This window comes from Haliotis cracherodii, unplaced genomic scaffold (genome assembly GCF_022045235.1).
Source record: "Haliotis cracherodii isolate W230 unplaced genomic scaffold, xgHalCrac1.p SCAF_9, whole genome shotgun sequence".
NCBI classification, from domain to species: domain Eukaryota; kingdom Metazoa; phylum Mollusca; class Gastropoda; order Lepetellida; family Haliotidae; genus Haliotis; species Haliotis cracherodii.
Genome location: NW_027266343.1, coordinates 43,808,413 through 43,824,516, shown reverse-complemented (window position 1 = coordinate 43,824,516; position 16,104 = coordinate 43,808,413). Strand labels below are relative to the sequence as shown.

General features: G+C 39.9%; 1 protein-coding gene across 3 annotated transcripts; it reads right to left on the bottom strand.

Moving 5' to 3' along the window:
- Nucleotides 1–1,593: 1,593 nt before the first annotated feature.
- LOC139452759 (spermine oxidase-like) lies at nucleotides 1,594–12,194 on the bottom strand. 3 transcript variants are annotated; one of them, XM_071234353.1, is made up of 5 exons: nucleotides 12,007–12,194; nucleotides 5,660–6,681; nucleotides 4,728–4,924; nucleotides 2,519–2,627; nucleotides 1,594–1,760 (listed from the first exon to the last, which is right to left on the bottom strand). In XM_071234353.1, exons 1-5 carry the CDS (start codon nucleotides 12,164–12,166, stop codon nucleotides 1,614–1,616), a joined length of 1,635 nt encoding a protein of 544 aa, XP_071090454.1. In that variant the 5' UTR covers nucleotides 12,167–12,194; the 3' UTR covers nucleotides 1,594–1,613. The 3 variants fall into 3 exon arrangements, with proteins under 3 accessions (XP_071090454.1, XP_071090456.1, XP_071090457.1); XM_071234355.1 differs by lacking the exon at nucleotides 2,519–2,627; XM_071234356.1 differs by lacking the exon at nucleotides 1,594–1,760 and having other exon boundaries at nucleotides 2,604–2,658.
- Nucleotides 12,195–16,104: the final 3,910 nt, after the last annotated feature.

The following is a 16,104-nucleotide window of genomic DNA, read 5'->3' as shown; positions in this document are numbered from 1 at the left end:
AAAGTTGAAATAAATGTCAAAAGTACGGAATATTAATAGTCAAATGTTAAGAAAAGATGTCATAAAAGAAAAGAACAATGTGTACGAAAGAACGTCAGTGAGCACGAAAGGACGTTGACAATTAAGAATGCTAGATAGTGCTGCAATTTGTAAAACATTCCGAGTTTAATCGGCTTGTTCCGACTTGTATATGATAACTGCATGCCGAGGTGCACAATTTATTACGTCATTCCTCGCGCACTCACCGTCTGACGTCACATATATATATATACATGTGTAATCCAACATCTGTCTAACATTAGTACATGTATTTTGTATACAACCTTCAAACTCACATTTTCATCAACTTACAAGTTGTCTTTGACACAAATATAGATGTGGATGTAAACAAGCGAAATAAATATGGTTTGAAAACTAACGCTGGCGTCGGATGAAAATTGATTTTCTTTATTTATGGCGAGCTATTTTTCCTAACAAATGTGTAAGTTATACATATGCATACAAATCCATTTGATATATATATATATTTGTTGTTCAGATATTAGGCAGCATTTTGTTCGCACACAGTTTCCGAAAAGCTGTTAACAATAAAACAAATTCTCGCACAACGATCACTTTTCAGATGAAAATGTGCGTCTTTAGCCGTGACAAAGCTTAAACGCAACATGTTTATACACAATGTGTCCATTATACATTATAAATACATGTATATATATGTGTGTGACGTCAGACGGTGAGTGCACAAGGAATGACGTAATACATTGTGCACCTTGGCATGCAGTTATCATATACACGGCAGAACAAGCCGATTAAACTCAGAATGTTTTACAAATTGCAGCGCCATGTAGCGTTCTTTATTGTCAACGTCCTTTCGTCCTCACTGGCATTCTGTATTGAAAACGTCCTTTCGTGCTCACTGACATTCTTTCATACACATTGTTCTTTCTTTTCTTATGACGTCTTTTCGTAACATTTGACTTAATATTGCGTACTTTTGACATTTATTTCAACTTTGTATGTTTAACCCTCGTCTGTTTGTTTTGTATTTTGACCTTTAGTAGTGACATTTAGTTCTTTATTCGTAATATTTGACCTAAATTGCGTGCTTTTGTCCTTTTTTTCAACTTTGTATTTTTTGACCGAATGGCCGCCCATAGATTTCAGTCAATTGCAGGATTTGCAAAGCATGTGTACCGCTACCTTGGTGTCAACAGATCTTTGCAAATCAATTTGCAAATTTTTTTAATCAATGTGCTCAACTGATTTGATACATTTCACAAAGTAAGACCCGTTTTATCACAATATAGATTTGGATTATTGATCGATTGTCTTCACTGGGTGCTGCCCTTTGTTTGTAGCAAATGCACACGACATGAACGGTTGAATCTGGTTGGTCAATAAGAGGGAGATAGAAGGGACATAAGTCACAATAGCCACTGGTGGCGCTACGATATAGCCCAGAAATTCTGGTCTAGTTCGGCAAGGGTTGAAACTCGACTTTTACAGTCAGTTAACTCCCTTGACTCACGAAGACGGGTCAAACAATAACACATCATTTGATTATTTGAGAAGATTCAGTTTCCACTGGTCTAATCAAACAACATAAAGATAGCTCATTTCTCAATATCCTCTTCCTTCTGGAGCTTTTTCAGATCCTTGAGAATGATCTTGGCTGCATTCTTCCCCGATTCCATGGCCCCGTGTGTAGTGGTGAAGTGATGCTTGCTACATGCCTCCCCAGCAAACAGCAACACTGGAGCCTGCATAACAAGAGTGAGTGAGTGAGTGAATGTTGGTTGAATCAGTGAGGCCTAAAATAATCAGTCTGGACCAGACAAACCATGATTGAAAGCATGAACAGCATTTCATGTCATTGATGACACACAATCTGTCATGTCATAAGGCTTGCCCACCCAATACCCAAATTCAGTTGTCTGTTAAAACAAGCATGAGGTACTGGGGACCTAGTCCGACCTGTAATTGTCACAGGATGGTCAACGGAACAAAACATCAAAAATCCTGGAGCATGGGACTCCTTTTGGGGAGCTGCAATCCATTTGTACAGAGTTGGGCACACCAGAAACCTATGATTGAGGATTAAAATACCGGATCATCGCTCGTGGTTTTCACCGAAGCGATGAACGTCTAATATTTGCATCACATTGGGCTTTCCTCCATCATCATGCTGACACACTGTGATATAACTGGAATACTGTTAAAAACAGTGATGAGCCCAAGTCACTCAACTGGATGAGGGTAGGGTGTTGACAAACTCATAAATAATATCAGAGTATATCTTGGATTTGAACACACAATCAACGGTTTCATAGGGACAAACTCTGGACAGCTAATTTACAATGGGGGGGCTGGCATTATTGTCTTGCGAGGAGGAGGGGGGAGAGTTTCTGCCTGGGATTTTGTATGCATTTTGTATTTTGGGGGACAGTTTTTTTTGGGGGGGACAGTCTGATGCATTAAACATTTCTGCCATGAAGTATTTACAGTAAATAAGGCATACTTCTCTAGAGGGCAGCGGTTCCCTGAGAATGTCATGGTCGGCCAGCGAGAGATCAGGTGTGATGAGACAGTAGGCCCCTCTAAAGTATGGGTTGGTGTTCCAGAATGTCCTGCATCAGAACAATCTATTAGGTCTATGTCCTGTAAGGAATAGCATAAAGACAAGGTCTATTAGGATAGAGCACAGAACACACAAAGAAAGCTGGAACTGATACACATCTTTTAACATGTGTAAACTTAAATCATAAATAAAACCGAAATACACTGGTGTCTGACCATTATAATCAGCAAGTTGGGGGTTCTTCTTTTCTACGAGCAACTTCACAAATTAGCACTAAGAGTGAGTGAGTGAGTTGTGTTTACCGTCGCTTTTAACAGTATTCCAGTTATATCACGGTGTGTCCCACCAAATGTGGGAGGAAAACCCAAAGTTATGCAGGTCTTAGACGTTAACCACTTTGGTAAAAACCCACGAGCACGGGTATGGTGCTGACAAACCTAGAAACATAATCTGGGCGAATCAGGATTCGAACCCACAATCATAGGTTTCTGGCATGCCCAAGGGACGCAACTCTGCACAGTGAATTGCGGTGCCTTAGACGACTGGGCCACCCATGCCCCTAGCGCTAAGAAAAGTGTCACAAATTCCACACTTGATAAAGGTAGTAGCATCTGTACGTGGATTGAAAGAATACAGTCAGCTGTCTTTGCAAAGAATAGATCTCATAGTAACTGTCCAGTGATTGAAAAACCACTTCCATGGTCTAAAGGATAGAGAGTCTACCCAGACAGAGGAAGGTCAATGGCACGATCCCGATTCAAAAGATTACCTTGCCTGGTGCTCAGCATTAAGGGGATAAAAACGACTGGTCGGCTCAGAGTCAGTATACTGTGTGTGAGGTGGATATCAATGTTGAACTGCAGCATAGTATTGCAGATGGCTTTAAAACCAGCATTAGTCCAGACTAGTACACCCACATGCCACACCATGCCACGCCACGCCACGCCATGCCACCCACACATGAAAGACACAGAAGGTAGGACAGACACATATCATGTCCAAAAGTGCAACAATCTTGAGGCAATGTTTAACCTCATTTCACCTCAACTCCAGTACCTAAATTTCAAACGCAATTGATGGTCATCTCCCTGAGCAAGGGAGTTAACTGACCATAAAGGTGCAGTTTCCACCCTTGCCAAACTAGGCTGGAATTTCCAGGCTCGGTCGTAGCACCACCAGTGGTTATTACGAGCTACGTCCCTTCTATGTCCCTCCAGGTGTTTGTCCTCCTTGTGAGGGGCTGTGAGGTGCTGTGAAGGGATGGTTGGCAGACTTGATTCCCTCTTGTCCATCTTCTCTAAGCAGGAACAGTGGAAGATCTTCCACCCATAGGAGGTGGAATCCAGCACTCAACCTCACTGCTTCCAGCAGATCCGCACACGTCACTCTTGCCCGGCCCATACAGGTCAGCACATGATCTGTGTCTGTTACCATGACAACAATATCATTAGGTTGCACAGCTTCAAACAAAATGTGGCACCCAGTCAAGCATCTTGATCATGTTGATAAAAAACATGAAAATATTTGCAAAATATCTGTCAACATCCAGTAGGCAGTGCATATGGTTTGCAAATCCTGCAGTCGACTGAAATCTACACATTGAAATCCATGTTGTTGACAAACTTCTTGTTTGGACTATGCATAGACTCATCAATCAAGCCAGAAGTAACTCCAGAATTACAGCCTTATTGGGCAAGGACACTGGGCTTTTGTAGTCAAAATAGCTTCTCCATTGCTGCCATGTACAGCTGATGAGTAAGTGAGTTGGGTTTAACGCCGCTTTTAACATTCCAGTCATATCAAGGCGTGTCAGCTTAATGTGGGAGGAAAGCCCGAAGTGATGCAGGTCTCAGACATCTACCACTTCGGTGAAACCCATGAGCACGGGTATGGTGCTGACAAGCCTAGAAACATAATAGGGGCGAACCGGGATTCGAACCCACAATCATAGGTTCCTGGCGCCCAAGGGACGCAACTCTGCACAGCGAATCGCGGCGCCTTAGACGACTGGGCCACTCGTGCCCCTGTACAGCTGATGTAGGGTATCAAACCTTCGTCTCTGGAATTGCAAATGAATGCTTTAACCAAGAGGCTACCCTTCCTCTTGCCCTCTGAAAGCATGACACATGAAGAACAAACCTACTCCTACCTGAGGATGCGTGTGGGTGTTGGCACGTCCAGCTTGGTGAAGGTGGTCAGTAGTTCCACACAGACGTCCATCACCTCCTGGTCGTCCAGCGCCTCCATGATCTCCGCCTTCTCCCCACTCACAAACATCTCCAGCACTGTGGGCTGGTTGATGACGCAGTCGAACCCTTGGACTTTCTCATACCAGGCTTCTCCAGACTGAAGTAAACAGGCAATTATTATCATGATTATGCAGAAATGATATACCTTGTTCAAATCATACATAAAGAGGTCATGCCAGATTTTGCAAGAAGAATTTATTTGGTCAAAATTGAAAAGGGCCAAAACAACATGTTCATTTTCGCTTCCACAGTCGCCATCTTGAACATTATCAATTCTATTGGCCTATTGGTAGCAAATGAGACAAACATACCTTTGAAGAATGATACTCATCAATTATTGACCATTCATAAGGGAAATATCCCGTTCTTGAGTCCATAAAACATGATATTGCCCGAATTGTGGTCAATAATTGTTTTATTCGGAGACCATATACATTATATAAAAGAATATTTCAAATTCAACAATAATTGAACCTGATGTCACAAGAGATGATGCACAAGACTTGAGTTAAGGGTCTCACTGATTGGCCGAAAATATTTCTCTTCTTCCAGTCCATTGGTTTTAAGCACACAGGGCAATATCAGTTTTGATCACTGCATGGTACGGTGTGTCTCAGGGCAATACCAGTTTTGATCACTGCTTGGTATGGGGTGTCCAAGGGCAATACTGTGTTTTGAGGAAGGCCATGTGACCTTTTCTTAACCAATGATAACACAGATAATTTGTAATTGTAAAAATCTATGATATGACTCCAACAAAACTTTACTTGCCAGGGAGCTAAAAATAATTCCAGCATATTCATAATAGGATTGTTTGGGTAAAATAACGTACCTTAGTTCTACTTTCTGACTTTGCACTCTTCACCTGAACCGGAGCATTGTCCAACCAGAGCAGCTGAATACCAAAACAGTTCTCATCCCAGAACCTGGTCTCCCATTCAAGGAAGATCTTGTTCACTGTTCCATAACCCATATTCCTCAGCACATACCTTTTCTCTTCTGGCAAGGAAGGGTCAAACAGAGTTCCCTCCCTTTCTTTCAGAACTCCAACAGAAGGCGTCATGACTACATAGTCTGCTTTGAAAACTTTGCCATCTTCACATTCAATGACTGACTTGTCATTGGAGCCACTGCCTTGACATTCTTCATTTGATGTCTGCCAGTGAACAGTCTTCACTGGTTTTGATAAATAAATGGATTGGGATGGAATCTTCTCAATAATAACATCAAGGAGAGATTGGAAGCCATTCTTGAACTCTGCTGCCGGATCTCCATCACAGTCAAAATATTTGCCCCATGATCTTAAATTCAGCTCATGCAATGATGAACAGGCATTGTCAACATTTTCAAATTGCTTTTGCCATTCTGCGAAGGCTTTTTGTAAGTTCCTTTCATCTTCAGAATCACCTTTGTTATTCATCATGAAATGCTGAAAACACCTATCAAAATATTCTCCAAATGATTTTGGCGTCTGCCCACAAGGGAATAAATCTCGGGCTTTAAAGTGTGACTTTTCCTTTTCAGTGCCACCACCATCCTTGTCACTGCTGCTCTCACTGTCACTTTCACTGCTGTCAACACTTTCACTCTCATCATCCGTGCTGAAGAATTCTTCTGCCTCATGATAGATTTCATCCCAAATCCCAATCATTCTGTGGACAGTCTTCATGTCCACCTCCTCACCCTTGGAAGTGAGGAACAAGTAACCCTCAAACTCATGTAGTCTGCTCCTGGTGCTAACGTCTGCCATTAACTGTTCCTCACCAACAAGGTCATGTTTCTTGGCCAGCTGGTAGACACAGTTTCCCCTGAGCCCATGGATCCACTGTGCACCAAGGTCAAGGACACTCTCACCTTGAGTAAGAAAATGTAAAAGACAAAAGAGTCGTGAGTTGTGTAAATGAGTGAGCAGGCTTGTTTACAGTGGCAGGTTTTATTAAATACTTGGCAGTGGTTTGAAATTATGGGGATTCTGGGATCCTTAAGATGTGCTCCTGTTGCATATATGACCTTGGGACCCCCAACAATCTCTAATGTTAAAAGGACAAGGAATTATGTAATTTTGGACACTGCTTGTTTCTACTTTCAATAAGACAATTGGAAGTTAAAATTCATAATGTGAATCAAACCCGTAAAACATCCCACAAACAAATACAAGTCAAGTGCATGTACACTTTTCTCAGTCAGGGAGGAAACATTTTATGATGCTTTATTCGTAAGCATGATTACCCAGCTCAGTATTAATAAACACAAGCTCTAAACTTAAATCATTTATTCTTTTCACATTCCTTATTTTAATCAGACCCAGACTAACCTCTAGTTTATGAAAATGTTAAAGTATAAACCAATTGTTAAATTATCTTCTTACAATATAATAAACAGGAGCCAAGAGGTTTTCTTCATTTTCTGAAACTGCTGTAATCTAGACATGCTAGAATATATATTGGTAGTAGTCATTTATTCAAGGACTGTGAGTGAGTGAGTGAGTGAGTTGGGTTTAACTCCGCTTTTAACAGTATTCCAGTTATATCACGGAGTGTCAGCTTAATGTGGGACGAAAGCCCGAAGTGATTCAAGTCTCAGACGTTTACCACTTCGTTGAAACCCACAAGCACGGGTATGGTGCTGACAAACCTAGAAACATAATCGGGGAGAACCAGGATTCGAACCCACATTCATAGGTTTCTGGCGTGCCCAAGGGACACCACTCTGCACAGCGAATCGTGGTGCCTAAGACGACTGGGCCACCCATGCCCCCCCAAGGAATTTGAGGCTCAGTACATATGTGTTGAAGACACGTCATATTGGAGAGAGAGGCTCAGGGTAATACATACTATGTTAATTCAATTTACATCGTCTCAAGAACATTGCATGATGTATATACATTGCAAGATTTCTAACTGTACATAGATCAGAGGAGGACGTCAACTGATTAAATGTATAACGAGATAGGTAAACATAAATCTTTGACTTATATATTTTGCCCTAATGGCATTATAAGCATTACAAATCATAACAATATGAAGCTCATCTTCAACAGTGTTGCAATTACATTAATCACACACTCGCAGTTCTCATGGTTGCCGAATATGTATTCCTCTTTCTATTTTCAATTGGTGTGAACTACATCAAAACGAGCCAGGGATACTCTAAATTTTGAAACAGTTATAACTTTCAGGTATAATTCTGAGCAGAAGGATAGCTTATATATAGGGTATAACTATTTGTTTTGGTGCCTCGAATGAGCACATCATGCCAGTCTTGCTCATATATTGCCTTCACACGAAATACGAATTCTGAGATAAAAGCTACTGTATTATGTACCAGTTGCTGCTCATATATGTAGCCAAATCCCACAGAAAAGACGATATTTTTACTTTTGAAGCCCAATTAATTAATAAACATGTTTGTATGTATAAATGATTACAAGAGTCTACAAAACAGTGTTGAACTCGCTTGTGGTAATTTCTGGTTTTGAATAGGTCCCCAGCAATGAAATGAGGTGAGGTGAGGTGAGGTGAGGTGAGGTGAGGTCACTTGGTTCATAGTGTGTCATTGTACCCTCATGGCATGGATCGTTGTTTACAATATGAATCACTGGATTGTCTGGTACAGACATATAGTAGGAATATTGCAAAGTGCAAACAAAAACAGAGTTGAACCAAATCCATTAAAATCAACAATAGAGACACCATTCCTAGGTTTCTTTCAGTCATGACCACGTTGATCATAAACAAATTAATAATAAGCAATATGACTTGATGCATGTTTACATGGTTCTCTGATTTTTTTTTATCTAATTCCATTGAATATGCTCTATAATATTTTGTCATTAAATATAACTAAATAAACGCAGTTATGAGATGAAAGCCTACTAGGAATTTTCCCTAGTTTGTAGCAATGATTAGAAATGGTAACATATTTCCAGGAACTCTTTGCAAAACCACAAAAATTGCTCTACAGCATATTGTATTCTGGCATATCTGTGATAATTATCAACATTTACATGTAGCTTTTTCAGTGTGTGTAAATCCTACTTCATGCTGAATCAGCACTTTTGCAGCTATCAATCACATTGTGTAGTCACTGTGCAGCTGTGTTATTTGATTTGGTTTTCTGAATTAGTTTTCTGATATAGTTACAAGGCACTGCAGCTTACCTGATTTTTTAAAATAATGTATTACATCATTGTGAGAGGTTTTATGCCACTCTAAGCAATATTCCAGGAATACCTGAACTTTCTGGGATATTATATCCGAAGGAAAAGAAGGATAAGCAAAAATATAACTGCTAAATAGACACTAGCAACACTAACAACTTGTCTAACATCCTATAAACAGTGATCCTATATTTATGTGTCTGCCAGCTTCATGGTTGCTGGAGTGGGACACCGTAGGGGAGGTGAAATGGGGTTTAAAGTCACGTCAGGACTAATGCCGATTTTATAGCACTAGCCCCCTGAGATACAACACCACAGTTTAACATGAAAACCCCACTTCGACACAGTATACTGTCTTCAAGCCAACCAGTCCTTGTTTTTGCCCTACCTTGAGTGTTAGAGAAACGCGCCAATTTTCGTTTTAAGAGTAAATGTGCATGTCTTTTGAAACACTTTGCAGTGATCAAATCTTTTCAAATATTTTGGAAACATTGAAAGGGTTACATTGGCTATCCAACTGTGTTAACATAACCACAATGGTGTCGCGCATGGTATTGTGAAATAAACCACACTTTGTTCATTGTTCTTTGTGATTTATCGTGTAGCTATCTTCAAGCACGCACGCACGCACACAAACACACACACAAGATAGCTGAACTGTATAGAAACAAACTAATCAGGTAATATTAAATAATGATTATAAAATTACAATCGGCCTCTTTGCTTTGCAATATAAGAGTAGCCTCCCTTTGAAAAAAATAAATGTCTCGACTGCCATTAACTAATAACATTTAATTTCCTGCGAAGCACATGCTCAGTCACATCGAAAATTCATTTAACAATGCTTGAGAGATGTTTATTCATTCGAACTAATAGAATTACAAAATAGTAGCGAAGTTACATGGAATAAAGACAAGATCCAATGAATAATATAGCATCATTTTTTCTGGCTGATAGTAAAGCATTTACACCATATTTGCAAGTAAACCTAGTCTGGATTTATCATAATTGTGAACATTGGGAATATGGTGAACTGTTACAACTGTCTTGCATGCATCTTGATAAGTTTTATTTACACTTCCTGTTCCTGTGCAATTTACCAGATCATATTTTTCTGTGGCTTTCGTAGTAGATTTTGTAGCTTTGCTTATTTTGAAAAGTTACACAATTGTAGCATATTTACTGATTTTAAAAAGAGAATAGAACAAATTATATATTACTTTTAATATCAGATCAGTTATGCTTTTATTTCGCATGCGCTCAAAAAACCTACCCTCGTAGAAGCCCTTATATTTTCTCAATCTCATTAAAATCAGACCTCAGTTCTCGCTACCACTAAACAAAGATCTGAGGACATACCATTAGCGGTCACGTCAGAACGACCTTTCATCCGACCTATCAGAGCATCGCTTACCAGATTATGAAAGTGACAGTCGGAATGTGATTTTAATCATGCAACCTCGAAAAACTTAACTACGAACGATAGTTACGGGTTTAACGACTGAATCCATACAATCTAGACCATCTATTAGCCATTCCAGAATGTTCATTTGTTCAGGTTTCAAATTTGTAATCGAAGATTTGTCAGAATATGTTTCGAAGCGTAGTCGCCAATTTGAAATTAGTGCCGTAAAGCACGAGAAAGATGCTTTCTGATTGGTCATTCCATTGGTCGGTCAAAGTTCGCGCAAGGTCAGTCTGATGTGACCCGTAATGGGATGTCCTCAGATCTTTGTTTAGCTGTAGCGAGAACTAAGGTATGATTTTAATGAGATTGATATTTTCTGTTCCAATCTTTTTCTTTGATTAAAGCTCTTTGGGAATTATTACCAACAGCTTGGTAGCAGTAGTATCACTGTCATTGTCTTTAGACCAAGAGTCATCCAGAACCAATCCCTGGTCGTAATGTGGGAATTCTCCAAGTAAAATATCTACATCCAAGACAAATCGTCCGGGTGAATGAAGTTGTCCATGGCTGTGCCAAATGTAAATTGAAACAGATGTCTTGGGCTTATAAGGAAACATATTTCACAGAAAACTCACATCTTCAGCGAATAATATGCAGCCAAATGAGAGAGTGGGGGTGGGGGGGAAGCGTTCCTCTATTTTATGGTTTCTGGTTTCTTTAAAAAAAAGTTAGTTGGTCATCAACCTAACTTCACAAAATACATGTGACCACATTTGACAAATACATCTGGCCACATAAAAACTAGAAACAATATGTTTTAAATAGAGCTATGACATGTCTCTGTGACTTCAGGAGTTGGGGTTGAACTTTGTAATCGGAACCATGTGTCACAAAGTGCTTGATTTAATTTAATTATATAGGTGCTTTTCTGGTGTATAAGTAACTTTTATCAAACTTCCCAGGACTTCCAGTTTATCAAGGCCAAATATCCCCTTTAACTCAAAAGTCTGTCCACATGATCCCACCTAGTCAGTCATACAGAACCTGAAACAAATATATCCAATACAGCCCATGCAAGTCTATTATAATGTTTGTCAAGTCTAGATTGAAGAAAGTCTCTGGGCTCCTTTTTATCATCTTTTATAACTATTATTTAGCAACTGTTTATCTGTCAGATATGTTCATTTCAGAGACTAGATGTGAGTCTAAATCCCACCACTCAGTCCTATACCTCATAATGGAAGTATATTGCACAATCACACACCTGAGGATAGGAGGGTCCATTCAGGACAAGCTAGCTTTGCTCTAAGTCTCTACAGAATGATAAGTCTAGGAAGGCCGACAGTACGACAGTCTTTATAGAGATTCCTTGTTCTTTTTATTTACATAATCTAGGAACAATGATTTAAACTAATAATTATTGCCTTGGAGACTGGAGCAAGTCTAAAGAAAAGCCTGACTACGGATTTCACAACAGTCTGTTACACTTATCATCTGTTAACTAGATATATCATCATCACACATCGATATATAGTCCAGGGAGTAGTGTCTTCGTATTTGAGATTATAGTTGGAAATCGGAAACGTGTCGGTGAAACTTGGCAATGTCTTACCAAACTTCACAGTGTGAATCCGTCCTCCCAGCCGCTCTTGTGCTTCCAATAATGTCACGTTTGTCACGCCGTTGTTGATGAGATGTGACGCTGCTGTCAAGCCTGCGATCCCCCCGCCGACAATTACAACACGTTGTCCCTCATTCTCCCTCAACGCCATGCTTGTCGTCTGCGCCCTCGCCGGCCTGTTCCACGTTGTTATCTGTGCCTGCATAGAGCTAACATGTTTAAAAGGGAGGCAACCGCCGAGGCAGTGACCAATGAACTGTCACGTGCAATTGTTGACAATGCCCGTTTTGTTTACACTGTATCTGAGTGGCCGACGCGCCGACTTGTATAGGTCGTCGTTCGTTTTGGTTTTGTGCATACGTGCTAACATTAATGTGTCCATGATAGCAGAATATGAAATATAATTCGGTATTCAAAACAAACAGGACACAAATTAAGACGGCTGAGTGTTGTATTATTTATCATCCCAAACTGACTTAATTCCACTGGAGATATCCCTTGTGTCGATGGGTCGTGGTTTGTTTTTCTTTTGTGCAATCGTGCTAACATTAATGTTTTAATAATTATAGAATATGAAATGTAATTTAGCATTGAAAACAAACAGGATTTCTGAAAACAAATTAGGAGTGCTGGTATATTTATCCTCCAACACTAACTTCCACATGCAATATTCCTTGCTTAGAACTGACTACAGGTGAAATTGTATCAAAATGTTTCATGTAGGCCATTGTGACATCACAATCAAATGACATCACTAATCTCCCTGCCAGTGAAACTGGTTAGCTCTACTTTTTACACTCAAGACACTGAGTCTGGACCAGACAATCCAGTGATTAATATCATGAGCATCGATCCACGCATCAACCAAGTCAGCGAGCCCGGTAGTCGCCCTTTACGACAAGCATAGTCATCTATTACGGCAAGCATGGTTTGCTGAAGACCTATTCTACCCCGAAATCTTCACGGGAAAGAAAAGTGCGTGGACGTGTAGTAATTCTATCCTCCTAATAGACAAGTCTAGATATGTGGACAGTACAAGGACTCCAGTCTCTTATAGCGACAACTTGTTCATATTATTTACATAATATAGAACTTATGATTTAAACTTATAATTATTGCCTCAGGGACTTGTGCAAGTCATGCAGCTTCGACGTTTATAAAGTTGGACCCTCATACTTTGGAGGTTCATATTCTTATACCCCGTTCACGTGCACAACATTTACTAACGTAAGTAATTTTGCACATGTGTAACGTTACTATACATACGTGTATATGTAAATTTACTATGCGTTCACATGAAAATCAACTTAGGTGTGTAAATAAAGTATGTAAATTGTGTAAGGCACACATATTCGTCAGTCTGTTGACGACTTTCAACACAAAACAGGTTGTTTTCCAAACAAAGCTGAATGAGAAGAGAGTTACTTCACCGAATATTTTCGCGTGAAGCAACATGTTGGTTGGTTGGTTGGTTGTTTAACGCCGCACTCAGCAATAAGCAATATTCCAGCTATATGACGGCGGTCTGTAAATAATCGAGTCTGGACCAGACAATCCAGTGATTAATGTCATGAGCATCGTTCCGCGCAATTGGGATCGATGACATGCATCAACCAAGTCAGCGAGCCTGACCCCCCGATCCCGTTAGTCGTCTTTTACGGCAAGCATGGGTTGCTGAAGACCTATTCTACCCCGGAATCTTCACGGGTCTGAAGCAACATGTGTTTGATTTAATTTTTCTGGACTTGAAACCAAAAGAAAACACCGTCCGCTCAGCTCTGTATATACGCATAAAAGTTGGCAACTGTTGACAACGTGTTTGGTGTTGGCGAAAGAACAGATATTAATTAGATCATCATCTTACGTTAACATAAACGTTCACATTGCAACATATACACACAGTGCAAATTTACATTTTCATTTGCATCTGCTCCAGACATGATGCAAATTTGCTCCTGGTGTAAATATACATTTCTACACACATATGCACACCTATGTATATACATAGAGGCGCATGTGGACGGGGTATAAATCAATACTTAATTAACAATGGTAAAAATGTGATGAGTTAATATATAATATGAATTTGAATGTAAATCTAATTCGGAGTCCCGAAAGTAAGTTCAACGTTTCAGTCTGTGTTAACAATGGCCATCTGTGACCACTGCACATGCATATATAGTAACTGTTATTTAACATGGCTATATATTCATGGTTTCCATAATGCACTGAGAACATTGCGAAAATGTGAGGCCTGGTACAAGTTTTTGCGTCATTACTATTACCGCATCACCGATTGTGATAAAGCGTATTCCATTCCATTATGATATACAGTAAACTACGGTAATAACGAACTCAAAGGGACCACAATTTGAAGTTCGTTATAACCGTAGTTCGTTATAAGCATATATACAGCAAATGGCCGGGACCAAAAGAACAGTTCGGTATATCCGCCAGTTCGTTATAAGCGTGTTTGTTATAAACATAGTTTACTGTACTTATGTGAACATCCGGGGTAGAACAGGTCTTCAGCAACCCATGCTTGCCGTAAAAGGCGACTAACGGGATCGGGTGGTCAGGCTCGCTGACTTGGTCGATGCATGTCATCGATCCCAATTGCGTGGATCGATGCTCATGATATTAATCACTGGATTGTCTGGTCCAGACTCGATTATTTACAGACCGCCGTCATATAGCTGGAATATTGCTGAGTGCGGCATTAAACAACAAACCAAACCAAATCTAAACATTTCCCTGGGCACACAATGGTTCTACCCCGGGAAGTGAAAGATTGGATCACAGTCAACAGGACCTGAACTCGTTCCTACACACTGCCAAAAAAGACGGACTTACCCCCACACGATAAAGCATTAGTAACGCCGCAGCAAACTTCATAAAGAAAAAGTGAATATATGTAAGGGGAAACTCTTGTTTCATTTGCTTCTTTTCTTGACTAATGTCTGCAAAGTGAGGATTCTGTGGGTGATACCATTTAAGTAAAGAGGTAGGCAGGTAGTAAATTGCAGTACAGTTCAGCCTTGTTAAGCTTTCTGGAAACTGGGGGGCACCCGAACTTTCCATACGACTTCGATGTCTGAGCGTGTCACCTAGACTAACATCTAGTCTCTGAAATTAACATATCTTGCAGAAAAAAAACAGTTGTTAAATTATAGTTATAAAATATAATAAAAAGGAGCCAGAGACTTTCTTCATTTCCTGATACTGCAGTAATCTAGACTTGCCAAACATTATAGACTTGCATTGGCTGTATTTGATATATTTGTTTCAGGAAGTGTATGACAGACTTCGTGTAAACAAACGATAAATACGCAAATAGAAACAGTTTTTCACGTGTTCCGATATTGCCAGCATTTGTTCTTTGTGTGGTGACATGAGCAGCGTGTGAGGTGTTCATTGTTCGTGTATGTATTTATAAGAATTCACTTCAATGTGTTTTTAGGTACATGGAAGTCAAAACGTGTAAACGGTTGTGCACACTGCGTAAATTCGCCACACTGAATTTTAGGCCGAACATTTTGTAAACCAACCAAAGTAGAAGTGAGTGAGTAAGTTGGGTTTAACGCCGCTTTTAACAGTATTCCAGTTATATCACGGCGTGATACAAAGTAGAAGGTTTTAGGGGATGTATTTAGGGCCTTATTTAAGGGGAGTCAAGTTTACGTGTTTTAAGAGGTACTTCGAAGAGGATATCTTCCAGTCCCTGTGCTTTGTGTGAAGGATATATCCCACACATTACAGTCCATGCATCAAATGTCACAAACACAGCTTCTGTTCATTCCCAGGTATACTACGCTGACACGCATCTGTAACGCCCTGCACCCCATCACCTCAGCCAATCAGAGTGATTGAATGCTTCTTTCAACAGTATTTCAGTCATATCACAGTCTGACAGCTTGGTGACAGTAAGCCCAAAGGGATGCAGACAGAGCGACATATATTTTATTTTTGCCTCACGGCTGTACATCATTAAAAATTATGCCTAAGATAAGAGTTTATATATAAAGATAATAATACAGCACCACTCATAAAGCGTTATGAGAGACGATACAAAACTAATAGATAAATACA